The sequence below is a fragment of the Sus scrofa genome, chromosome 11, assembly GCF_054392235.1.
Source record: "Sus scrofa isolate SSC_HxYL_T2T_F1_AM1 chromosome 11, Sscrofa_HxYL_maternal_Yorkshire_Landrace_v2.0, whole genome shotgun sequence".
Lineage (NCBI taxonomy): Eukaryota > Metazoa > Chordata > Mammalia > Artiodactyla > Suidae > Sus > Sus scrofa.
In genome coordinates, this window is record NC_139393.1 from 72,171,749 (window position 1) to 72,198,065 (window position 26,317).

Genomic DNA, 26,317 nt, shown 5'->3' on the forward strand with positions numbered 1-26,317 from the left:
GGCTCTGTAGAAAACTATGGAGGAGTTCCCATCGTGGCTCAATGGTTAACGAATCCGACTAGGAACCATGAGGTTGAAACTTCACAAATTAAAACAACCCCCCCCCAAAAAAAGGCATTTTGTGAGTGTTGTTATCCCATCAGGATGAAAACAGCAGCGTATATGCCTGCATATGTATTCAGAGGACCAGCTTAAAATATTAAGCCACAATCAAAGCTCTTTCAATAAAAAAATAAAAACTGTCAACAAACCTTAATGGTTTAAATTAGCAGTATTATTATTTGAAATCTGAGTACATGCAACTCAGAAGTCATTACTCACCTCTTCCAGAGCACAAGCCTTTAGTACTTTTTCATATCGGTCTTTTTCATATTTCTTCCCAAATAAAATATTACTCCTCACGGTTCCTGGAAACAGCCAGGGCTGCTGAGGAACATACGCGATCCTCCCGCGCACGGTGACCTCCCCCTGACTCTGGGGCAGCTCCCCCAGCACCGCACTCAACAGTGACGACTGAAACAGACGCAAACACACCTGTGAGCAGGCAGCACCCAGGACAGAACAGGCACCGCAGCACAGCCTCCCTGCCCTGGGCGCTTGATAAACAACAGAACCCTTTTGTTCAGAGTAGGATAAAGTACAGTACTGGCAGATGCAAAAAATAAAAATAAAAACTGAAAATAATACTACTAGCCAATGTAAAGTAATGACTGAAAAGGAATATTAATAAAATGCTCAAATAATCTACTTTGCCCAAGAGTTTACCCCAAATGAAATGCTATAGTCAGCAAACACTGATTAAGAATGCTTAACACAGGAGTTCCCATCGTGGCTCAGTGGTTAACGAATCCGACTAGGAACCATGAGGTTGCGGGTTCGATCCCTGCCCTTGCTCAGTGGGTTAACGATCCGGCGTTGCCATGAGCTGAGGTGTGGATCGCAAACGCAGCTCGGATCCTGCGTTGCTGTGGCTCTGATGTAGGCTGGCAGCTACAGCTCCGATTGGACCCCTAGCCTGAGAACCTCCATATGCCGTAGGAACGGCCCAAGAAATGGCAAAAAGACAAAAAAAAAAAGGAAAGAATGCTTAACCCTCCTAACTAGCAGAGAGCCCAGCAGGATGTGTGCTTCATGCAATTGTTCCTGCATCTGATGATCCTTTTGAATTTTTTATTTTTTTGACCACACCAGCAGCATATGGAAGTTCCCAGGCCAGAGATCGAACCCACGCCACAGGTGCAGCCTATGTCACAGCTGCAGCAACCCGAGATCCTTAACCCCCTGCACCACAAGGGAACTTGCTTGGGTATCCTTTACTTGACAAGCACTTGTTCTTCAAAAGCTAAATGAAGAATATATCCCAAGACGATTATTTCAAAGAACTCTGGGAGTTGCCGCTGTGGCACAAGGGGATCAGGGTGACACGTCTCTGGGCACAGTGGGTTAAGGATCTGGCATTGCTGCAGCTGTGGAGTAGCTTACAACTGCAGCTCAGATCTGACCCCTGGCTTGGGAACTTCATATGCCATGGGGTGGCCAAAAAGGGGGAAAAAAAGAAGAAAAAGAAGAAAAAGAAGAAAAAGAACTCTGCAGTGAGCTGCTTCCAAGGAGCAAAAACCCGTCCCAGAGGAAACGGTGACCCCTGCATGGACACAGCCCACGCTCAGGGGTCTGTATTCTGTTGCACAGACACAGGACACCAGTGCACGTGCACGAACTCCACATCTTCTACACGCACAGGGGACGTGCCTGTGTCCACACCACCAAGGCGCTCACCACACGGGGCTGAAATAACCTGCCTGCGTCTCTGTGTCGCCCCGGAACCTGGCTGCCTCTGGAGGGCAGGGGGGCGGGGTCTTGCTCATGTCTGTGTCTCTGGCTCTAGCCTGTGGCTGCACGTTCACCACACGTCACTGACGGGCCAGGTCCACTCACAGGAGGAGATGCTCAAAGCTTCCCAAACAGCCTTGACAGCCTCCTGACTTCCTGGAGGGGCCACCGTGACAAGAAGTCCCCAGGTCTCAGTCTGTCCTGAACAGCTGTCACATAAATCATTTCCTTCACTGGGACATGCAGATTCCCAACAAGCAGTTCCAGCTGTGCGACTGGAAGCACCAAGAAGGAAAACACAGTGTGTGTTTATCCAGGTTTATTTGGCCATGAAACCTTCTTGCAAAACAAAAGTTCCGTGGATCACACTTAGAGAAATGCTGTTCCACACACACCCAATTCACACTGGGTGCTTTCCACACACCTTTGGGCTGGACTCTGAGATTTGCTAGGGGCTGCATCATTACATCAAGCTGCCTGAAGCATCATAACTTACCTTTCCTGCTCCCACAGGTCCGACCACAGCTAACAGTTCCCCGGGTCTGACAGTAAAGGAAAGGCCTTGGAGGGTTGGAATTCCTGAGGCCTACAAATGAAAGTTTACAAAAATGTGAAAATTTCAATAAAGTAAGACAAACTTCTTAAGAATATGGAAAAATAAAACGTAATAGTCACTGATATGCTAATGGAGCCCCTAAGATACTGTCCTGGAGGTCTTTTCATCCAATCACTTCTCTCTAAAGGTTTGAAGCCGCTTAGGTGCCTTTAAAAAGAATCCTTCTTTTACCAGATTTCCACAGGGACACAGCTCTAGACACCCACAGAATTTAAGTAGTTGAAATGACGAGGCACCTGCTTGACGTGAAACCTGCATAAGGCACACTAACTTATTAAAACAACGTGCTTAATACAATATTCAGTGTGGGGGGAGCTAATCATTTATAGAAATGTTCATTATGCCCCTTGGTATTAGAATGGAACTGTCTGTCTCGTTAATCTCCACAAGGGGGCAGCATAAATACATGGCATGCCTGGCCCTTTACTAGTAAATAATTTGAAATCGCCACTGATCTCTCCATTTTCATTTGATAAAGAACCTCAGTAATGCTCAGCAAGCAAAGGAGCCCTTTAGATGATAATGTCACTCTTGGTAGTAAATTAACTTTTACAAATAATGGTCAAAGCTAAAGTCACAAGCATTCTTATTTAACAAAAACAACAAAAAATGGGGAATAAAGAAACGGATTATGACATCGAGGGGCACAGCGATAAATCTTCAATTTTATATGTATTACATGCACTACCTGTCCTGGCTAAACAGGGGCAACAAAGTACTTCTACTGTAAACAAACAAACGAACACCATGAAGGTACGAGCAAAGGCACCCAATCCAAGGAGAGGATCACAGGCTGTGGTCCTGAGAGACTTAGGGGGTGTGTGAGTCCTTACAGAGCCTAAGGGTTAAGGAAATTGTCAATAACTGTTAATGTTTAAAATAAAAAAAGAGTGGTTACGAGTGATTAAGTAAAACGCCCAAAAGCACAGAGACTGGATTAAAAAAAAGTCTGAATAACTTCAAAATGAAAATTTTCTGTAGAAAGAACTGAACTGATTATCAAATATTCACATACTAAAAAAAAAGATAATTATTTTTCATCATCCAAAAAAAACAGCCACAGAGTTTAAAGGAATTTCAAATCTATCCACAAGAAGCTAGATTTTAATACATGAGAAACATTTTCAAGCTTATCCACTCCTTTCTTTTTTGGTTTTTAATTTAAGTATAGTTGATTTATAATGTATCCACTCCTTTCTTCTTGTCTGACATGTAGGGGTCCTATTTCACTACTTCTCACTCAGTTATGACTACAGAATAATGAGCCACATACAAACATGAGCCTCCTGTTCCCCCCACCTCACAGTCTGTCAGGACCAGACCCAAGTTTCCTTCCTGTTCAGGCCTCATGATCGGGCACTGCTCTGGCATGACCAGAAGGGCAGCACTGAACAGCTCAGGGATGCTGGACGCCCCCCCATCTGGGTATCCAGGTTCAGGAGACCCTGAGTCAACAAGGATCATCGGCTGGGTCCCCAGTCTAGGCCAGACATGGTCTGAAACCCCTGCCCCAAGGACAATTTATTTTGAAGCTCAAAGATTGAGACCAAGTCCCATCATTTCATGAATGAGACCTGGGTCCCTGAGACCTTCCCCCACCTGCCCACCTGGCTGTCTAGCAGGGCAGGTTAGAGAGCTCATGTCTATCTCCTCCCTCCCAACCAGCATGTGCTTCATTCAGACTCAGCTTCTCCCTAAAACCCCCAAGGTCTGTGCCCATCCCCCTCCTGGGGACTCTCACCCATGACCTAACCTGACAGGCCCTGATTACTAATGACCCCAGCATGGGACACAATCACCATAGGCAAGGCCAGGACAACAGAATAGGGTGTTCAGTGCTACAATGCAGGGTGTACAGAAGTCTGAGGGGGGACATGTTATTAACTTCTTGAAAAAAGAACAAAACAATTTTAAAATGCTGCAGAGTTCTGTACACAAGCAGTCTGGTAATGGGTCATACAAAGTACGTGTTAGCATTCACACAGAGTGGCCTTTACAGTGGAAATTTAATGGCACTTTCCATCAGAGCTGCAAGTGCACCACGAGGAGAAACACCAAGCAGGAGGGAGGTCCAGCATGTTAAGGCAGGAGGGACTGTCAGGTCAGGGGAGGCACCTCGTGTGAGTTTGCAGGTGCAGAAGGTGCAGGGCTATGGTTGTATGCATCTGGGAACACACAACTGTTCATTGGTGGGGACGAAAGGCACCACATCAGAAGCAGGTGAACACGATGCAGGTGGCACAACAGAGTCATAGGCATGAAAGACAGGATGAGTCCACAGAGTCTGGACACGTGCACTGTGGTCCCCACTTCCTCCAGCAGCCGGGCTGCAGGCTGCTCCAGAAGGAGGACCCTCTGGCAGAAGAACCACCTCCCTGAGTCCCTCAAGCCCTGGGGGTGGGAGAGCGTCCTGCCATTGCTAATCTCTGGGTTGCCCCATCCACCATTGTTTCACATTTTTTGTTTTTTTTCTCTAATTCCATGCATGGAATCTCTCTCCTGTGGTGTGTGTTCTCCTGAAGAATCCACACTGATACAGGAGGATGTGCACAGAGGACCATGTGACTCAGGGGCGGGGGTGGGGGAGGGCTTCGGTTGTCAGTAAAGGGGCAGCACCGGGTGGGCAATAGTGACAACTCCTTGAGAGCAGCCCCTGCTCTTTCTTCTGTTTGCCTGAACGTCACAAATAAACCAAGTGTTGGAAAATCACCAGTTCTACCTGTCAGCTTGCCACACAGGGCAACCTTCACCTGGGAATCCCTGGTGCTGACCACGCCTCCTGCTGCCTCCTCCCTGCCCCTGGCTGCCACCAAAGTGGCCAGCACCACCCAGCAGCTTAGGAGGGGGCCCTGCCAGATCACAGCCTCGCTTGGTGTGTGATAACAAAATGGTCTGAGAGCATCAAGGCAAAACTATGTGCACTGATTCCACAAAGCCCCTGGTCTTTAACAGCTGGTTATGCCCTTGTGAGTTAGCCCATTCCACACTGCAGCATTTTGTCTGTCCAATCAGGTAAATTCTAACATTACGAACATATGTACTTGAAGTTTAAAATGTGCTAATACTTTGAATGCTCTCTTAAAAATGAGACAAAGAGCAACATGTTAAATGTCTTTGGCTGATTTTACACTTATTCTCCATTAGTTGCAAACTTTATTTCTGATTTTGAGATTTTCTTTTTTTTTTTTTAATCTTTTCAGGGCCGCTCCTGTGACAAATGGAGGTTCCCAGGCTTAGGGTCGAATCGGACCTGCAGCTGCCAGCCTTCACCACAGCCACAGCAATCTGGGATCTGAGCTGCGTCTGCGACTCATACCGCAGGCTCACAGCAATGCCAGATCCCAAACCCAATAAGCAAGGCCAGGGATTAGAACCCGTGTCCTCATAGATACCATTCATATTCGTTAACCACTGAGCCACGATGGGAACTCCTGATTTTGAGAATTTTTACAACATGCTTTCAGTAAATGAACAAGTCACAGTTTACACCATGTTAAAATCTTAAAATTCTCCAATAAACCTATGTCATCAGTTGTCCACCTTGGAATGGAGGACTTGTTACCTTGTCCCAAAAAGCAGTGAAATCTTGCAACTGTACTATCGTTTCACCATCTGATGGCAGCTGAGGGTTGTGCTGTGATGTCTCCTCGAGTAACAGAAAGTTCTACAGAAAAAGGAAAGATACTGTTTAAAATGAACAAGCACAAATAAAAATAATAATTTTCCTAGAATGTGCAATAAAAATCCTTATACAGCCTCGATATCGTTTTGCCAACTGTACTTAAAATGTTGATTCACATCAAAACATACTAAAAATATATAGAATAATGTATACTATTATTACTGTATATAGTATATACAGTCATATAATACAGTACCTCTAGCATACATAGAGTGTGCATATATATATAATACATATATGTATACACGGGTATGTGTGTGTAAGTATGCAAAACAGAGTTCCTGGCCACGAGGAAAGTTGTAATTTTGTCAACAAATGAACTAATTCCTCCTTAAGGAGAAAATATGACTCCAAACTCCAACTCATTTAGAACCTGAACATGTTGTTTAATTTTTGTGTTATTAACAGCACACAAGGGAGTTGGTAGTAAATGATTCCGTAAATATTCACTGAATCCCACCATGTACCAAGCACCAGGCAACACACTAGGAACACAGAGAAGAAGGCCATTCCCTGCCTCTAGGAATCAGGTGACACAGGACAGGCTGGGAACACAAGACCTCCAGCAGAGACTCTGAACGAAAACCCTGGCTCTGCCTGTTTGGGGTTGTGACCTTTACCCAATCACTTAAGTACAGTCTACTCTTCTCACGGTGTTAAATCCACATTACCACCTGTCATTAACTATCACTTAAATCACTGTTCTAAACATGAAATGCTCTTGTTAAGTTTCAAATTGAGGCAAGATATTTACAATCTTATTGGAGTCATTCAACGCCAAGACCTTCAGTCTCCTTTCCTTACTAAGAAGAAAATACATGGACTTCTTGGGCCTGCAAGGTTATAATAAATCATCCATTTTCTGTACACACACAAAAAAAGGAAACTGAAAAGCATGTATAAACAAGAAGACACAACAACATGAAGCCACCGGAGGTCTGCCGTGGGGACGGACCATCCCCCACATCCAAGGTGGGCAGGGGTGGTGGATTTCCTTCTTAGAGCCCCAGACGTGACCTGGTGCAAATCCCGGGAGGGGGCCCATCCAATCTGCTGAGTCCCAGGCTGCAGAAGCAGTGGGGCAGCAGGGTTTAACAGCACATGAGCTCTAAACCCCACGTGCCCCCCATGCCCTCAGCACACCTACAGACAAACCTCACCCAGTCCTGACATCCGGGAAGTCCACTGGGCCGACCTTCTCTTTCCCTCCCACTGCCCTTTCTGCCTTCTCAGTGGGCAGTAACACATCTAAGTGAGAGATGAGAAAGGAAGAAAATGGAACATCTGATTACTGCCCACTAACTGTTAAAAAAGGAGGCTGAATCAGGCCCATGGCTGGTTGGTGGCCTAGGTCTTAGAGCAAATACCAGGTATTTCAAAAGCCCCTCAGAACTCAAAGCCAAGTTCATGCTCTTCTCCTCCTCAAATCTGGTCCTCTTCTAGTATTCCATATTTTAGTGCATCCAGGTGATTCTGCAGCCCCCAAACCCAAAGCAGCCCACAATCCACCTCTCGCTCCCCTACTTCATCACCATCCCCAGGAAAATGCAAAGCTTCAGCCTCCCACCTCCCCCCCCCAACACATGGGTAATTTCCAGTAAATTCTCATCCTTGCCAGGAAGCACTACCTTCAAAATGACACCTGCCTCTCTGCCAAAGCACCTCATGGCCCCTCAGACTTTTCCTCCCAAGGACTAAGGACACAGAAATGCACACTGAGTTTCATTATTTGGTTCTTGATTAACCCGCCACTTGATGAAACATAAATTCCAAGCAGAAAGGACTTTCTGTACTTGCTCACCTGCCACTGGACATGCGCATCTAGCCTGTGCCAGGCTCCAAGCAGCTACGCTGTTATTCTGTGGGGTAAGTGACTGAATGGGTGAACAAACTGCAAATTTTCCCCAAAAAACGTCTAGCATAAACCAAGGCAGGTTTTCCTCTATATTCATTTTAGTCTTAAGATTCTTTCAGTCTTAACAAGATGTCTTTTATATTTGCTAAAGGAAATTTAGGCTTTGTGTGTTTTTCCTGTTCTACAGCAATGTTTCCCAAACGTGGCCTACTTGCAGGTGCACAGGGGCGCTTACTAAAGACATAGGTACCTTGGGCCCCAACCAAGACCTGGAGAATCAGAATCTCCAGGGTGGGATCATTTAGTTTTAATAAGCACTCCAGGTAATTCTGATGAGCCAGAGACCTAAGCTTTTTAAAGGGTTGTAGAAATTAGAAGGGCTGAAAAAGGGTCCATGATCTAAAAGAAAAAAATTTCAACAATTACCTCAACACACCACGAAGCAGGTTGCTGGGCTAACACCCACCCTTGTCACCACTCTTATTCTCAGACATTTTCCCCCCTTAACTGACAACAGCTAATGCTGAACATTCTGACTGGGGTGAAGTGGTACCTCATAGTAGTCTTGATTTGCATTTCTCTACTAATTAGTGATGTTGAGCATTTTTTCATGTGCCTGTTGGCTGTTTATTTATTTATTTATTTTTTTGAAAAATGTCTATTCAGGTCATTTTCCCACTTATCAATTGGGTTATTCATTTTTTTGTTGTTGAATTGTAGAAGTTGTTTGTATATTTTAGAGATTAAGCCCTTGTCAGTTGCATAGTTTGAAATTATTTTCTCCCATTCCATAGACTGTCTTTTGGGGTTTTTTTCCCCATGGTTTCCTTTGCTGTACAAAAGCTTCTAAGTTTGATTAGGTCACATTGGTTGATTTTTGTTTTATTTCTGTTGCCTTGGGAGACCGACCTAAGAAAACATTTGCAAGGTTGATGTCAGAGAATGTTTTGCCTATGTTCTCCTCAAGGAGTTTGATGGTGTCTTGTTTTATGTTTAACTCTTTAAGCCATTTTGAGTTTATTTTTGTGCATGGTGTGAGGGTGTGTTCTAGTTTCATTGATTTACATGCAACTGTCCAGTTTTCCCAGTACCACTTGCTGAAAAGACTGTCTTTTTCCCATTTTATATTCTTGCATCCTTTGTTGAAGACTGACCGTAGGTGTCTGGGTTTATTTCTGGGTTCTCTATTCTGTTCCATTGGTCTGTATGTCTGTTATGGTATCAATACTGCACTGTCTTGATTAGTGCAGCTTTGTAATATTGTCTGAAGCCTGGGTGAGTTAGGTCTCCTGCTTGTTTTTTGTTCCAAAGGATTGCTTTGGCCATATAAATTTTTGGATGGAACCCCTAGATGAGCAGGAACAAAAATGCTAGGAGGGGTCATGGGGCTGTGGAAGGGCTCAACAGCATTTTCTTAAATCAAGGACAGAGAGAAGTCAACCCAGGAGTTCCTGTCATGGCACAGTGGAAATGAATCTAATAAACATGAGGTTGTGGGTTCGATCCCTAGCCTCACTCAGAGGGTTAAGGATCTGGCATTACTGTGAGCTGTGGTGTAGGTCACAGACAGGGATCAGATCCTGTGTTGCTGTGGCTGTGGTGTAGGCCAGCAGCTGTAGCTCCATTTAGACCCCTAGCCTGGGAGCTTCTATATGCTGTGGGAGCAGCCCTAAAAAGCAAAAAAAAGAGAGAGAGAGAGAGAGAGAGAGAAAGAACAAAGACCCCAAAGTGGGGTTCAACTCGGCATGTCACAAAGACAACCCCCCTTCCCCCCTCCCCTACCAGGGTGGAGGGCTATGTGCTGGGAAACAGAGCAGCAGTGGAGCCTAGAGTTTAAAATTCTGATGTTTCAGGCATCATGGAAACTTTGAAGGTCTTCAGAGTAAGACTTGATGATGGAAACCACACCTAAGGAGAGAGTACACATTCCAGAAGGTACTAGGAAAGCAGTGTGACAATGGCTGGGAAACCAGGCTTTGGGCAGAATCCTAGTTCTGTCGTTTACAAGCTATATGAGGACAGGTGAGCTATTTCACCTGTTACCAGAACCTGTTTCCTGATCTCTAAAGTGGGGACACTAATGCTTATTTCATTCACCTGCTGTCAGGATTTAATGAGATGATGGGTAAAGGCTTCAAGAGCACCTGGACCACACAGCAAGTCCCGGAGGTAGTGATGGAAGACAGCAGATGTGGCAATAAGAAAACAGCAACACGGCAGCACAGTACACATGGGCAGTCACCATCTGGACAATTTAGTGTCACTGAGCATGTCACCATAGTCCAAGGACATTCCTAAATGTCCTCTTTCTGGATACGAAAGCCACAAAAAAGGAATTTTATTGAACTGCATGGACCACCGCTTAGCAGTGTTGCTTGAAGACCCCAAAAGAAAGAACGATGAACTCGGGGGACTAAAAATGACCCATTTGACTCCTCTGTTTTATGAGTAGTAGTTGTTTTATATTATACTATAGAAACTTCATCACACATACAAAAAAGTCTCAGCTTTTAGGACAAGGCCCAAAAATAAAATATAATCACACCCTGAACTATCTGACTTCTCTAGAGATGTATTACTGGAGTCCATCACGGTGGACAAAGTAGGAACAAATCAGATTTTTTTTATGAAGCCCAAACACTCAAGCTCATGCTCAGGGAGCTCACAGAGACCATTTAGCTTCATTTTAGATCTAATCATCTGCACACAAATACTAGAGCACCTGCAGTGAGCCAGGCCCTTGTCTTGATGATGTAAATTATTTGTCCCCGGTATTTAGGGACAGTTAGGAAAAGGAGACAGTGGGGATGGTGGAATCACACCTGTGAAAGGAAGAGGCAGCTGGAGAGGCTCAAGCAGAAAGGGAAAAGAGGACAGGGATGAGGAGGCAGATACAAAGGCGAGCTCAGCCCTCCATAAGCAAGGCATCCACAGAGCCAAGAACCCACTGTAGACACAGAACTAACGGAGGCTGAGCCCTTCATCCTGCCCAGGAGCAGGGACTGCTCAGCAAGCTCCTTCCCTCCCGGCCCAGAGAGAGTCCTGCTCCCCCAGGACTGAGCCCTGTTGCTACCCAGTCATTCGCGTCAGCACAGACGATGGATCTGTTTGCTGCTCCTGCTCTGAACATTTTAATTGCCTACCATTGTCACTGCTCACTCAGAGCCCTGTGCCACTGCTACTGTTCCTCCTGCCCAGAAATGAGCAGGAACCTTACGGGACCTGTAACGACTCCACCTAAGACAACAGGGGAAGACACAGGACATGTGGAACCACGACCAGCTCTGGCACTGAGAGAGTTAAATCTCACCTAACTAGACCAGTGGCCCAAATAAAAGGACTCATTTTATGTAAAATCCATCTACAACTAACACTTAAAAAACCTGTCACCAAACCTTGACTCTTTGGATGCTGACGACCGCCTCGGACACCTTCTCGACGGCCATGGGGAGGTGGAGGGTGCCCGTCAACCGCAGAGCCTCGAACAGTGTCACCACCACAAACACTTGGCTGGCTGTGATCACGTTGCCAAGGAGTGCATTGGCAAAGAAGGTGACAAAAATCATGATTTTGCTCAGAGCAAAAAATGAGGCCAAATTCAGTCCTCTAAGGTAGGAACTGGTCAGAATCTTGGAAATTTCCTTCCTGGAAAAGAAAGTAAGATACAAGTCTTAAAGAAGCATCAACAGCCAAGGCGCAAATTCCAGAGCCTTGTGTGGGGGGCCCTTTTCAAGAGGGTGGACATGGATTAAGAGAAACCACCCTCACAGCATGGAGACACTACACAGTGCACACCCGGGGGTCTGCCCGACACAAGAACCACACACCTCATCACCCCATCTTGCTTCCAAATAAAGGAAGGCTTAAGGTCACACTTTTAAACATTCTGGGTCAATGAGACCCAGTTTGAACATTCATTCAACAAGCACTGGGAACCACAAGTCCTGTGCTGGCTCCTCACTGCTGACAGAGTCACAGCCCAGCCCCTCCAGGAGCCTGTGAACTCGTGGGGGAAGAGAAGCAGCAACCCCAAGCCTGGGAGACACCGAGACACTAAACAGAGGCAGCCAGCACAGCCCCACAGAGCACAGAGTAGAGCCTGGAACCCGGAGCTGTGGAGTCAGGGCGAGTCGCACATGCGTGGAACCTGAGAAGACGAGCTGGTGTCGATCAGGCCTGGCGGAGGCCAGAGAAGAAGGAAGATGAGAGTGTGTTTCAGGCAGAGGGAGGGGCACCCATGAAAGTGCGAAGGTGAGAGGTGACAGCGTGCTGCAGAGAGGTGTAAGCCCCTTGTGCTGGAGCATAAGCACTCGTCAAACACTTACATGAAAGGTGGGGAAATTTTTACAAACATAAAGCAAAGCAAAAAGAGCAGAATTTTCATGACTCTGTCTGGAATGAAGAATACTGACTGACAAAATTTGGGCTGAAACAGGTATATCCAACCTCTATAATAATCTCCCCCATTTGTGGTACATTAACGCAAATTACAGTTTTAGTTTAAATATCATCATCTCGGAGTTCTTATTGTGGCTCAGGGATAATGAACTCCCCTAGTATCCATGAGGATGTGGGTTCCATCACTGGTCCCACTCAATGGGTTAAGGATCTGGCATTGATGCAAACTGCAAGGTAGTTTTCAGGCAGGTCTCGGATCTGGCATTGCTGTGACTGTGGCATAGGCAGGTAGCTGCAGCTCCAATTCCACTCTAGCCTGGGAACTTCCATTTGCTACAGGTGTAGCCCTAAACAAATAAATAAATACTTAAATACATAAATATCATCATCTCAAATACTAACATCTTAGAACCATTGCTTACTTGGCATTTGCAGTTATTAATAAATATTTGGATATCCTGGGCCAAGGATCAGATCTATTTGGATAGATTTTTCCTTTAAGGAGAACACACAAGGAAGAGGAGGTTAAAATAACATCTCCACTATTCTATTAACCACACGGCCACATGTGGAGGGTGGAGGGGGTGGATAGTATTTAAATTCACCTTAATGTGAAAACTCACTAAGATTTCTAAATTCATTCAGTAAAAATGGGGGGGGGGAGTACAAAAATATGGTGTGACATGTAGTAAAACTTACCTTCTCAATCTGGCAATAAGATCCGCAAATGACTTTTCCCAAGTGTACATTTTTACTGTTCTGATGCCAGTTATAACTTCACTCACAGACCTGATCCTGTCGTCTGTGTAAGCTGCGGTCTTACTCCTAAGGGGACAGACGTGAGGGGTGAGCCTTAGTGACCACAGCCCAACTTTCTGTAGCAGCAGCAGCAGGGAAAAGGGAGGGACCAGGAGTCACATGATTCCACGCGACACTTTCAAACTGAGGACACAGGCAGGTCCTACTCAAAGTACAAATGGAGAAAGACTTCAATGAGCCAACCCTCCAGCCCAATTCAACAAGCACCTTGGAGAACTTGCAGGATCGGCTACGGAAGACTTGAAATGAGTCGGATACAAACCGTCTCCACAAGGAGGTCACAGTTGGGCAGGGAAGACAGAAAGGAATCTAACAGGAAGACAGGCTGTGCTGTCATAACAGAGGAGTGAAGAGTGGGGAGCAGAAAAGATGGGGCTGTTATTTCTAAAGGGAAAGGAGAGCAAGACAAGCTTCAGAGACCCTGTTGCCTTAAACAGGGCTTCAAAGGATAAGGACCATCTCTCCTTACAGGAAAGGAAATCCCAAGTAGAGAAGAATAACACACAGAAAAATGTACCAAAATAACGACAACTCAATGTTCATCACCTGACACCCTGGACAATGACCCGCCTCTAACCCTCGGGGACCTGCTTCAGGACTAACTCATCACCATCAGCTCTTTCTTCGTCATCAGACAATTTTCTATCCCATACACTTCTGGGAATGGGGGGCTTTAACAAAGAGATCATTAAGATTGACCTTGCCCTTGAATGAGGCTAACTTAATGGAGATACTTAATTAAAATAATACATGGGATTTTAGGTCATGCCTCAGCTGGTTAGGAACCAACCTAGTAGCCATGAGGATACAGGTTCAATCCTTGGCATTGCTGAGTGGATTAAGGATCCAACATTGCCATGAGCTATGGTGTAGGTCACAGATGTGTCTCTGATTTGACATATGCCACAGGGAACTGTGGGAACTTCCATATGCCACAGGTGTGGCCCTAAAAAGAAAAAGAAAATAAGAACTAGACTTCTCACTGTGGCAAAAGGGGATCGACGGCATCTGGGGAGCGCTGGGACACAGGATCAATTCCCAGCCCAGCACAGTGTGTTAATTATCCACCTTGCCACAGCTGCAGCTTAGGTCACAACTGCAGCTTGGATCTGATCCTTGGCCCAGGAATCCCATAGGCGGTGGGGCAGCCAAAAAGAAAAAATTTTTAAAAATTAACACATGAACATACATACATGAAAATGGTTCTAACACAAGCATAACAAAAATATATGCAACTAGAAATGGGCCAGGAAGACTATTACTATTTTTAGCAATGTTTAAATAACTCTGACATGAGTAAATTCTGCTGTAGGACACTCTACCTATTCAGGTGTGATGCTGGGAGGAGTCATGAATGCCTTCGCTTTTCCCACTTAAAGTTCACCCCTAAGCTTAAGGGTGGAGCCTCCCTCCCCTGGCTAAGCCTGAAGAGGATACAACACACCCAAAGAAGAAAGCAGAGAAGGCGTTTATTTTGGTTTTGAACAAAAGCACTGAGCAAGCCGTAGATGTTACCAACTACATATCACCTATTTTTTAACCCAGGGTTTCTCTTACCGGCGTGATGAAAACGACTTCCCAATGCAGCTTTGCAAAAGCAGGAGAAGAATTAGAACTGCCATCCCCGCAAGACACGATATTCCTACTTCCATCCAGAGCAGGGCAGTCACCACAACAGTCTGCAGAGGCCCCACCCACAGAAAGTGCAGGAACATCGTCACCTTAAAAGAAAAAGACGGAGCCCTCTTAGGACTATATCAAAACACAACCCATAAGGACACAGTAGAGAAACTATCTGCTCTGAAGGGACAGACAGGAATCTAAATAGAAATGATCACAGCGGGTTTTCCGCCTGCTAAAGCAGAGATCCAAGCCTCTGCCCCACATGAAGCTGCTCCAGGTCAGCCCAGAGCCCACAACAGGGAGACCCAGAGCAGCAGCACTGGAAGCAAGATGCTGATTTTGTCTAAAGACCACAGATGAGCTCAGGGCTTCCCCAAACTCTCTCTGCCCCAAAACTCAGCCCCCATCACTCCAGGGCACAAAAAAACCTGTATTATGGTACCTAACCCACTCTCCAATACTTGTGTATTTACCTCCCTGACATGCTGGGGCTTCTCCAGGGAAGAAATGAAATCTCACTCATCCCTGAGACTTAATAGGGGCCTTATGTCATGTTTGATGAATGAATAATTGAAAGAGAAGTTGTCTAGTGCAATACAGATCTGCCCAGCAGCTACCACGCCCTGGATAATGTGATCTTTTCATAAGGTAAGTGTAAGAGAGTGTGGGGACAGCGGAGAGCAAGCTGTGTCTGGCTGGGGACACCCCCCCCCCCGCCCGCCGCCCATCTGGCATGATTTCCCGAAGGCTCCCTGGGCAGCAGGCACTGAACAGGGCACAGGGGTGGAACAATCCCTGCCCCCAGCCCACACCACCTGATCGAGGAACAGACAGTCCCGCAGCAACGCAACACAATGTGCCAGGAAGGGCCCTCCAGGGGGACTCCCAGGGACAGTAACCACGCTGGGTGGGACCACGGCTGCCTGTTTATTAGTAGGAAAACAAAGCTCTCACCTCCAGGACAGCACAGAGTGTTACATCTAAGCTGCACACAGAAGAAATCAGTGGTGGATAAAAAGATCCCTTGTCTTAGGTCCCCTAAAGAATCCTGGTCAACACCCAACACTGGTGCCTGGTGTCCAACAAGCTAAACCCATTAGAAGGACAGGAAATGGAAACCATCCCTCAGGTACAGCTCACCTGGTCAAACCTGTTCACGTCATTGGACAGCAGATTGACTATCTGGCCGGTGCTGGCCTCCCTCATGGCCAAGTTGCTCAGGCGAAGTGCCTGAAATGAGAGAAGGAAACAGAGAACTGGATTCCTATGGTGACACCAAGTCACTCTGAGGTCACAGCAAAAGGGAGCGTGTTTTCATGGGCTCTTGAGCCATGTCAAGAGGAGCAGGATGACCCCGGACAGCAGGGCTTGGGCTTTTTTTTGGCTGCGCCCACAGCATGGGGAAGTTCTTGGGTCAGGGATCGAACCCAAACTGCTGCAGTGACACCACCAGATCCTTAACCCTCTGTGCCACAAGGGAACTTCCATCCACACCCTCAGGGACAGTAAAAGGAGGAATAGGAGATAGAAGCAACCCCCCCACACCCTGATTTTTGAAGACTTTGGACACACCGACATATAAAGGATGTAGGTTTAGACATAGGAGTCAACTAAAGTAAATCTGGGACATGTTAGATGAGTGTGGAGAGGCTGCCTTAAGGAAAGAAAATAACGGACTTGGACTATAAATGTGGACTCAATCACTAATTCTGTGCATGACACCACTTTGGTCTTAGTTTCCTCATTCTGAAATGAACAACTATAGTGTTCAAAACATTACTCCTGGAAAAGACAACCCACAGAATGAGAGAAAATCTTTGCAAACCAAACAATTGACAAGGGAATAATCTCCAAAATATACAAATATCTCAAGCAGCTTTCTATTAAAAAAAAAACCTAATTAAAACCTAATCAAATCTGGAGTTCTGGTCGTGGCACAGTGGAAACAAATCTGACTGGGAATCATGAGGTTGTAGGTTCGATCCCTGGCCTCACTCAGTGGATTACAGACCCAGCATTGCCGTGAGCTGTGGTGTAGGTTGCAGACGCTGCTCAGATCTGGTATTGCTGTGGCTCTGGTGTAGGCTGGTGGCTACAGTTCTGATTTGACTCCTGGCCTGGGAACCTCCCTATGCTATAGGTACGGCCTTAAAAAGACAAAAACCAAACAAACAACAACAAAAACAGATAAAATAGACACAGATGCAAAGATTTCAAAACCAAATGTCTAGTTAGCACAGGGGAAACCATGGGGGGTAAGGGTGGGAGGTTGAGGGTAATTTAGGAGGTGGAATTAACATCCACACACTCCTGTGCATAAGAGAGAAACTGGAGCTCCAGCTGTGGTGCAACAGGATCAGCAGTGTCTCTACAGCACCAGGATGCGAGTGTGATTCCCTGCCTGGCACAGTGGGTTAAAGGATCTGGCAATGCCGCAGCTGCCACATATGTTACAACTGTGGCTCAGATCTGATCCCTGGCCTGGGAACTTGTATGCCATGGGGCAGCCAAAAAAACTTAAAAATTCAAAAATAAAAGAGATAACTAAGAAGGACCTACTGTAAACCATAGGGAAATATACTCAATACTCTGTAATAACCTGTTTAGAAAAAGAATCTGAAAAAGAATGGAGACATATATAACTGATTCACTTTGCTGAGCACCTGGAACTAACACAACATTGTAAGTCAACTACACTCAAAATTTTTTAAAAAAACAAACACAAACACTACTCCTATCAGGGACCTGTGTTCTTAATGTGTCTGTTGACTTTACAAAACACACAGCCTGTGCAGCACAATCTACTTACTTGGTTAAAAGTTCTAACAAAACGCCCTAGAGATCTGAAGACCCTGAACAGACACCATGAGCTGTTTCAACAGACATCAGCTGGACCCGCTGATCCAAACAAAATGTCATAGTTCATAAAAATCTTATTTAGTCTTGAAGGTAACAAAAAAATCAACAATCAGGTAGGAATGTGAAATGATTAGCTGTGATGGAAGAGAATAATACAGTAGTTGTGCAAAAAACTGAACATAAAGTCAGCAGATAATATAGCAATTCCACTTCTGGGGATGTACTCAAAAGGATTGAAAGCACAAACTTGAACATATTTTTTGTACACCAGTGTTGACAACAGACAAAACGTGGAAACAACTCAAATGTCCTCTGACCACATGAACGGATACTCAGAATGCTGTATATACTGATCATGGAATATTATTCAGCCTTAACAAGGAATTCTGATACCTGCTACATCATGAATGAACCTTGAAGACATGGAGCTTACATAACATAAGCCAGACACAAAATGACAAACATTGTTTGATTCCACCTATATGAGGCACCAAGAGCAGCCAAATTCACAAGGAGAAGCAGCAGAATGGTGATGGCTGTGGGGAAGGGAACTGCGCAGTGAGTGTTTAATGGGCACAGGGATTCAGTCTGGGAAGAAGAAAATGTTCTGGAGATGCACACGGTGACGGCTGGACCACAGCATGAATGCACCTAATGTCACTGAACAGCGCACTAAGGAGTTGAGACGGTAAATGTCATGCTGTGTATATTTTAGCACAATAAAAAAAAAATCAATGATCAAAAACCAAAAGTAATTTTCTCAAAGCTGTGGAACAGTAAATAAATGAAAAGTCATTTTTATATATGATACAGCCCTCAGAGTCATTTCAAATTCAGCTGAAGAGAGCATTGAAATGCTGAATGGGCCACAGAGGGAAGCTGGCAGATGTGCAGCCTTAGAGATTACCTTTAAAAGGGCCCAAGCCAGAGTTGCTGTTGTGACTCAGAGGGTCAAGAACCCAACATAGTATCCATGAGTATGTGGGTTTGATCCCTGGCCTTGCTCACTGGGTTAAGGATCCAGCATTGCCACAAGCTGCTGTGTAGGTCACAGAATCAGCACAGATCTGGCGTCACTGTGGCTGTGGCCAGGCCCCAGGCTCACACAGCCCTGAGATGGATGAGACTCTGCTCCAGCAGAGAAGAGCAGGAGGCAGCTTGCATTTGGCTGACAAGCATATTCCCAAGAAACAAAAGCTCTAGAAAAGTAGCAACTACAGGAAAGTGAAATTTTCCATTTAAATTGTTTGGTTTTAGCTTTCAGTAAGGATTTCACTTATTAATAAAAATTCCATGTATTTAAGGTGTGCAGTGTGATGTTTGATATAAATATACAATGGGAAAAGATTACTGTAATAAAACCACCTAACACATCCATCAGCACACACTGTCATCCTCTTTTATGTGAGGGGAGAGCACTTACCACCTACTTTCTCAGCAAATTTCAGGCATAAAGTACAGTTAAACAAGGATTTCTTTAAAAAAAATAAAGGCGAACAGCCCAGGGCAAAGAGGTATCCAGCATCAAGTTTATAAAGAGTGTTTCAATTAGTAACATGGTGCATCTGTGTCAATTCCTTTGTAAAGACATCTAAAATCCTAACTCCTTTTATACTAGTTAAGATCAGGGTAAACTATGGAATGTTACAACATTTCTCATTACAAAATCACTGAACACATCAGCTCAGGAATTATTAAAAGTGTTATAATGCATACTCGAGAAAAAAGGAACTACTGTATTAAGAAAATAACTTGAAGGAACAGCAACAAATTCTCTCCAAAATTACTAAAAACAATGGGAAATTTCGAGTTTTATCCCAAACATCTCACTATTTTTTAATACTACTAAAAGTAATCATAACTATAGAATATAGTGAGGGGGTCTGTATTTGGCATAGATCTCCTTTATATTATTAATTAGTTAACGCAATTATGTTGAACAGGCAATCACATTAAATATCATTTAAAAATACAATCATACCCTTCTCAAAAACATTTCTTTTTTATTTTTTTTATTTTTATTTTTTTTTATTTTCCCACTGCACAGCAAGGGGATCAAGTTATCCTTACATGTATTCATTACAATTACATTTTTTTTCCCCACCCTTTGTTTTGTTGCAACATGAATATCTAGACAAAGTTCTCAATGCTATTCAGCAGGATCTCCTTGTAAATCTATTCTAAGTTGTGCCTGATAAGCCCAAGCTCCCGATCCCTCCCACTCCCTACCCCTCCCATCAGGCAGCCACAAGTCTTTTCTCCAAGTCCATGATTTTCTTTTCTGAGATGTTCATTTGTGCTGGATATTAGATGCTAGTTATAAGTGATATCATATGGTATTTGTCTTTGTCTTTCTGGCTCATTTCACTCAATATGAGATTCTCTAGCTCCATCCATGTTGCTGCAAATGGCATTATGTCATTCTTTTTGATGGCTGAGTAGTATTCCATTGTGTATATAGACCACATCTTCCGAATCCAATCATCTGTCGATGGACATTTGGGTTGTTTCCATGTCCTGGCTATTGTGAATAGTGCTGCAATGAACATGCGGGTGCATGTGTCTCTTTAGAGTTTTGTCTGGATAGATGCCCAAGAGTGGGACTGCGGGGTCATATGGAAGTTCTATGGATAGATTTCTAAGGTATCTCCAGACTGTTCTCCATAGTGGCTGTACCAGCAGTGCGGGAGGGTTCCCTTTTCTCCACAGCCCCTCCAGCACTTGTTCTTTGTGGATTTATTAATGATGGCCATTCTGACTAGTGTGAGGTGGTATCTCGTGGTAGTTTTGATTTGCATTTCTCTTATAATGAGCGATGTTGAGCATTTTCTCATGTGTTTACTGGCCATCTGTATATCTTCTTTGGAGAAATGTCTATTCAGGTCTTTTGCCCATTTTTCCATTGATTGATTGGCTTTTTTGCTGTTGGGTTGTATAAGTTGTTTATATATTCCAGAGATTAAGCCCTTGTCGGTTGCATCATTTGAAACTATTTTCTCCCATTCTGTAAGTTGTCTTTTTGTTTTCTTTTTGGTTTCCTTTGCTGTGCAAAAGCTTTTCAGTTTGATGAGGTCCCATGCGTTTATTTTTGCTCGAATTTCTATTGCTTTGGGAGACTGACCTGAGAAAATATTCATGAGAAAATATTCATGAGAAAATATCTCATGTCAGAGAGTGTTTTGCCTATGTTCTCTTCTAGGAGTTTGATGGTGTCTTGTCTTATATTTAAGTCTTTCAGCCATTTGGAGTTTATTTTTCTGCATGGTGTGAGGGTGTGTTCTAGTTTCTTTGCTTTGCATGCAGCTGTCCAGGTTTCCCAGCAATGCTTGCTGAAAAGACAATCTTTTCCCCATTTTATGTTCTTGCCTCCCTTGTCAAAGATTAATTGACCATAGGTGTCAGGGTTTATTTCCGGGTTCTCTATTCTGTTCCATTGGTCTGTCTGTCTGTTTTGATACCAGTACCACACTGCTTTGATGACTGTGGCTTTGTAGTATTTCTTGAAGTCTGGGAGACTTATGCCTCCTGCTTGGTTTTTGTTTCTCAGGATTGCTTTGGCAATTCTTGGTCTTTTGTGGTTCCATATAAATGTTTGGATTGTTTGTTCTAGTTCTGTGAAAAATGTCATGGGTAATTTGATAGGGATTGCATTGATTCTATAGATTGCTTTGGGTAGTATGGCCATTTTTACAATATTGATTTCCCAATCCAGGAACATGGAATATCTTTCCATTTCTTTACATCTTCTTTGATTTCTTTGATTAAAGTTTTATAGTTCTCGGCATATAGGTCCTTTACCTCTTTGGTCAGGTGTATTCCGAGGTATTTGATTTTGTGAGGTGCAATTTTAAAAGGTATCGTATTTTTGTATTTCTTTTCTAATGTTTCATTGCTGGTATACAGAAATGCAACTGACTTCTGAATGTTAATCTTATGGCCTGCTACTTTGCTGAATTTATTAATCAGTTCAAGTAGTTTTGGGGTTGAGTCCTTAGGGTTTTCTAGGTATAGTATCATGTCATCTGCATACAGTGACAGTTTTATCTCTTCTCTTCCTATATGTATGCCTTTTATTTCTTTTGTTTGTCTAATTGCTGTGGCTAGGACTTCCAAAACTATGTTGAAGAGCAGTGGTGAGAGTGGGCATCTCTGTCTTGTTCCAGATTTGAGTGAGAAGGCTTTCAGTTTTTCCCCATTGAGTATTATATTTGCTGTGGAAAAACATTTCTTTTCTACTAAATTTCATTTTATTGATTCAGTCATTGAAGTTCACTTTTAAATACAAGTTTCATGTAAACAAAGGTTTTAATGAACAACAAAAACAAAATTTCCATAAATACCACTATGAAATTTAGGTATGAAAATATTGAAAATCAATTTGATAGTTTTATTTCTTTTTTTTTCTTTTTCTCTTTTTCTCTTTTGATGGCCACACCTTTAGCACATAGAGGTCAAATCAGAGCTGCAGCTTCAGCCTACACCACAGCCCCGGAAACGCCAGATCCGAGCCACATCTGCGGCCTACACCACACTGTGCAGCAACGCCAGATCTTTAACCCACTGAGGAAGACCGGGGATCAAACCTGCAGCCTTATGGATACCAGTCAGGTTCATAACCCACTGAGCCACTATGGACACTTCAACTCCATACTTTCAAGACTTATTTTTAAATTATATTTTGTTACGAATTTAGTGGGTATTATGCAAGAACCTGTGGCTAAAAGCCATCAAAGGCAGTCCTAACCTGATCTCAATACAAAACTTTTCATTATTTGTTGGTAAAATTACATTAAGCAATAACAACAAAATTTGCCTGATGCAAATAGCAAGCTTCTCTAGTGAGGTGCAAATGATCCCAATTACAAAACTGTTAATTTACAGAGAACTTTCCCAAAATACTTCTGATGCTTCAGGGGAGGTACACGCTTTGGTGACAATGACACTTACCTTGCGGTAAATCATGTGGCACACGGCTACCCTCAGCCTCATCCCCACACGCTGAATGTGATAGAAGTACAAGTGGTGCAGAAAGGCCCAGGTGAGCACGCAGGCACTCAGCCCTGCGGCGTAGGCCAAGGCTTCACGGAAGGCGGCAGAATCACTGGGATCATAGTATTCCAAATAACTAATAATTTTCCCCAAAAGTACAGGCTGAACTATTCTGGTGCCTTCCTGAAAGAAAAAAGTCATATTGAGAAATTCAAGGCATAACAGTTTTTCTTAATACAAGCTTTACTTTTATCATTAGCATGTTCAAACGGCATTTTGACAAAACGCTACATTCATAACTAATCTAGAAAAAAATGCGCAGATCTGCTAACTTCTATAAAAGAAGCAGAAAGTAGTTTTAACCTTAAACGAAATTTTTATTTTCAAAGACGATAAAGCCTTAGTACATTGTGCCTCATACACTGGGGATGCTCAGTAAATACTATAACCAGTGCCTCACAGCACATTTGACAAAATATCAAGTGAGTGCTGGCCCAAGATGAATAAGGAAAAAGGCAGCAGAAGGAGTTCCCGTCATGGAGCAGTGGAAAAAATTCCAACCAGGAACCATGAGGTTTCAGGTTTGATCCCTGGCCTCACTCAGGAGGTTAAGGATCCGGCATTGCCATGAGCTGTGGTGTAGGTGGCAGATGCAGCTCGGAGCCCACGATGCTGTGGCTGTGGTATAGGCTGGCAACTGCAGCTCCAATTTGACCCCTAGCCTGGGAACCCCCATATGCAGCGGGTGTGGCCCTAAAAAGCAAAAAGAGAAGGGTAAGAAGCATCCCCTGTGCTCTCAATGCTGCACCCCAGCCCAACAGGAAGTCCAGGTGGCTCATGTACAGCAGACACCCACTTGCCATCACCTCCTGCTTTAAGAGCCTGTATCAACTGAGACTGGCACAAATGCAGATCCAATCCTTCCTAACCAAAACCCCACCTGTAGGTAGATCAAGAGAATAGAGCCCAGATTCTGCTGGTGAATCACAAAGACACCAGGCTTGGGAGGCTCCCAGGCTCTCTGTCCTTGGTGGGGTGGAGGACACTGCATCAGTATGTCTCTACCTCCTAGAAGCTGGGAAGTTCCTTGGAGTCAAATGCTAAACAGGGCAGAAGCCAAGCTAAAAGATGATGTCTTCCATGGCTCTCCATCCAACATACGCTGCAGGTGCTGGTTTGGGAGAAACACTACATGTCATCTATCCCCCAAGACAAAAATCAAATCCTAGACCAACGAGATGAGAGGCACTGGGGCTATGACCTGAGTAAGACTCGAGGAAAGCAATTCTCTGTCCCAAAGTGAAAGGCAAAAGAACAGCGACACTTGCCCACCCTGCGAAATAGCCACTCCACCCACAGCCTATTTCCTCTCTCTAGTCACCCCGCATGAGGTCCCTTCTCCCCCATCAAGGACCTAGAGGTTGTCATACTAAGTGACGTCAGCCAGACAGAGAAAAAGAAATACATGATGTCCCTAGTATGTAGAATCCAAAAAAAAAGAGAGAGAGAGACAGAAACAACGTTATTACCGAAACAGAGACTCAGAAACACAGAAAACAAACAACAAATGGTTACCAAAAGGAAAGGGGGAGAGGGATAAATTCGGAGGTTTGGATTAACATATACACACTATTATATAATAATAGACAATCAACAATGACTTACTGTATGGCACAGGGAACTAAATACTTTGTAATAACCTCTAAAGGAAAAGAACCTAAAAAAGAGTATATAAATATGTGTGTGTGTATAAACTGAACTGCTGTGCTATAAACCTGTAACTAATATAATATTGTAAATCAATTACACCTCAATAGAAATTTTTTAAAAATCAAAAAATTGAATTCAAAGAAAACTCGCATAGAAATCTGAATATTTTGCTTCAGAAACCAGATGAGCCATCGGAAGACACAGGACTCTAAGCCCATCCTAAGCCCTTGTGTGCCTCCAGGTCCTTATCCATGGAAATACCTGCCGTCTTTACCTTGGAGGAATCCTGAAAAAACTAATGATATATAACAGCTCAGAGTGTTTCGAAACCAGCATAAAAACAAGTGTACGCTGTGATCACTTTATTACACAGAAGTCCTGGGAAGAAAGCTACTTGATTCTTAATGGCACAAACTTGGAAAACTCATTTGCTGCTTAGAGATGATCATGCAGAACATGAAATCTTGAGAAACATCATTCATAAAAGCCAGCTTTTCTAGATAGTAATTAACAGTTTCACTTCTAAGCATATTCTTAAAATTTCTGACCATTATGGAGTTCCCTTGTGGTGCAGTGGGTTAAGGATGCGGCATTGTCACTGCAGTGGGATCCACTGGCCTGAAATCTTCCACATGCTGTGGGTGAAGCCAAAAACAAAAACAAAAATTAACCATTCTGAGTGCAACCTTTGAAAAATGAGTCACCTACTTCCTGACTTCTAAAAGAAAATGGATTGAGGATGTGGGGGGAACAAGTGAAATAGGTAAAGGAGATTAAGAGGTATAAACTCCCAATTATAAAATAAATAAGTCATGTGGCTGCAATATACAGCATAGGAAATAGAGCCAATAATATTGGAATAGCTTTGTGTGATGACAGATGGTAACTACACTTATCATAGTCATAACTGTCTAATGTATAAAAATATTGAATCACTAGGTATGTCTGAAATTCAAGTCAATTATACATCAATTTTTTAAAAAATTTAATTCCACAATTGAAACTTACATAAAGCTTTAAAAAAAGATAAAGAAAAGGGATTGGAAAGCATCACTCCCATTATGACTCAGTCACTGTGGACACCACTCACATCTAATGGCTAATGCTATGTGCTCAGGAACCAGCAGGTGTACACAGCAGGTCTGCCCTGCAGGGCCCCTGTCCCCTTGGCTCAGTGCTCCCTCACCCCTACCTTGCTGCATGGTCCTCAGGGGCTGCTCAGGACCCACAGTGTCTCTGCCCCCAGCAGCCACTCCTCAGCCTCCTGAGTGGAGGGGAGTGAGGGACACTTGGAAGAAAAGGTTTGGGAATAAACGCAAAGCCCAGGGCAGCTCTTGGGGAACCAGCCCTGAATCGAGGCACAAAGCTCCCTGTAGATTCAGAGGGTCTGCTTCCTTCCTGTCCATCAGCTGAGATCCAGAGGGAAGATTTCCGCAAACACGTGCCTTCCTACAGCCTCCACCTGGACCAGAGACAATCAGCAAGCATGGCCTTGGACAAAGGCCAAGTGACCAGACAAGCCCAGGCCATTTCTAAGGGTCATGGGAATAGGACACAACCCCGGCCACTCCTCCCCTCTCAGGGGAAGGGACTGGGAGAACCCACACTGGCTCTGTGAGGTCTCCCCACTTCCACACCAGCAGCTTCAGAGAGAAGGCCCCAGATGATGTGGGGAGGTGACCTGTGTGTCTCTGGCCCATGAAGCAGCTGAAGGCTCCTCCTCGCCACCCTGAGGATCCTGGGCAGGCAGAGACCTGTCCTCCCCACCTGCAGTCCCCGTGGAGGTGCACACAGGGGCCGGGCCTGCCGGGAGCTCGCTGGCTGATCTGTTCTCTTCAGGGGTGGCCTCCAGGAGCTCCAGGTTCATCATCAGCCTGGTACTTGCTTCTCTGAGCGTTACCATCACCCTCAGTTCTTATAGGACAGAGGTTTTCAT

General features: G+C 44.3%; 1 protein-coding gene across 4 annotated transcripts in view; it reads right to left on the reverse strand.

The window, feature by feature from the left end:
- The window catches only part of LOC100738425 (ATP-binding cassette sub-family C member 4), a 151,718-nt gene that overhangs the window by 97,129 nt on the left and 28,272 nt on the right, over window positions 1-26,317 (reverse strand). For all 4 annotated transcript variants that reach the window (XM_084982144.1, XM_084982145.1, XM_084982142.1 and 1 more), the window contains 8 exons: window positions 22,630-22,854; window positions 15,964-16,053; window positions 14,758-14,921; window positions 13,081-13,206; window positions 11,379-11,628; window positions 6,009-6,110; window positions 2,327-2,416; window positions 322-513 (listed from right to left, as the gene is read on the reverse strand). In XM_084982144.1, the coding sequence (XP_084838270.1) occupies window positions 322-513; window positions 2,327-2,416; window positions 6,009-6,110; window positions 11,379-11,628; window positions 13,081-13,206; window positions 14,758-14,921; window positions 15,964-16,053; window positions 22,630-22,854 (1,239 nt within the window). The remainder of the gene's footprint in view (window positions 1-321; window positions 514-2,326; window positions 2,417-6,008; window positions 6,111-11,378; window positions 11,629-13,080; window positions 13,207-14,757; window positions 14,922-15,963; window positions 16,054-22,629; window positions 22,855-26,317) is intronic.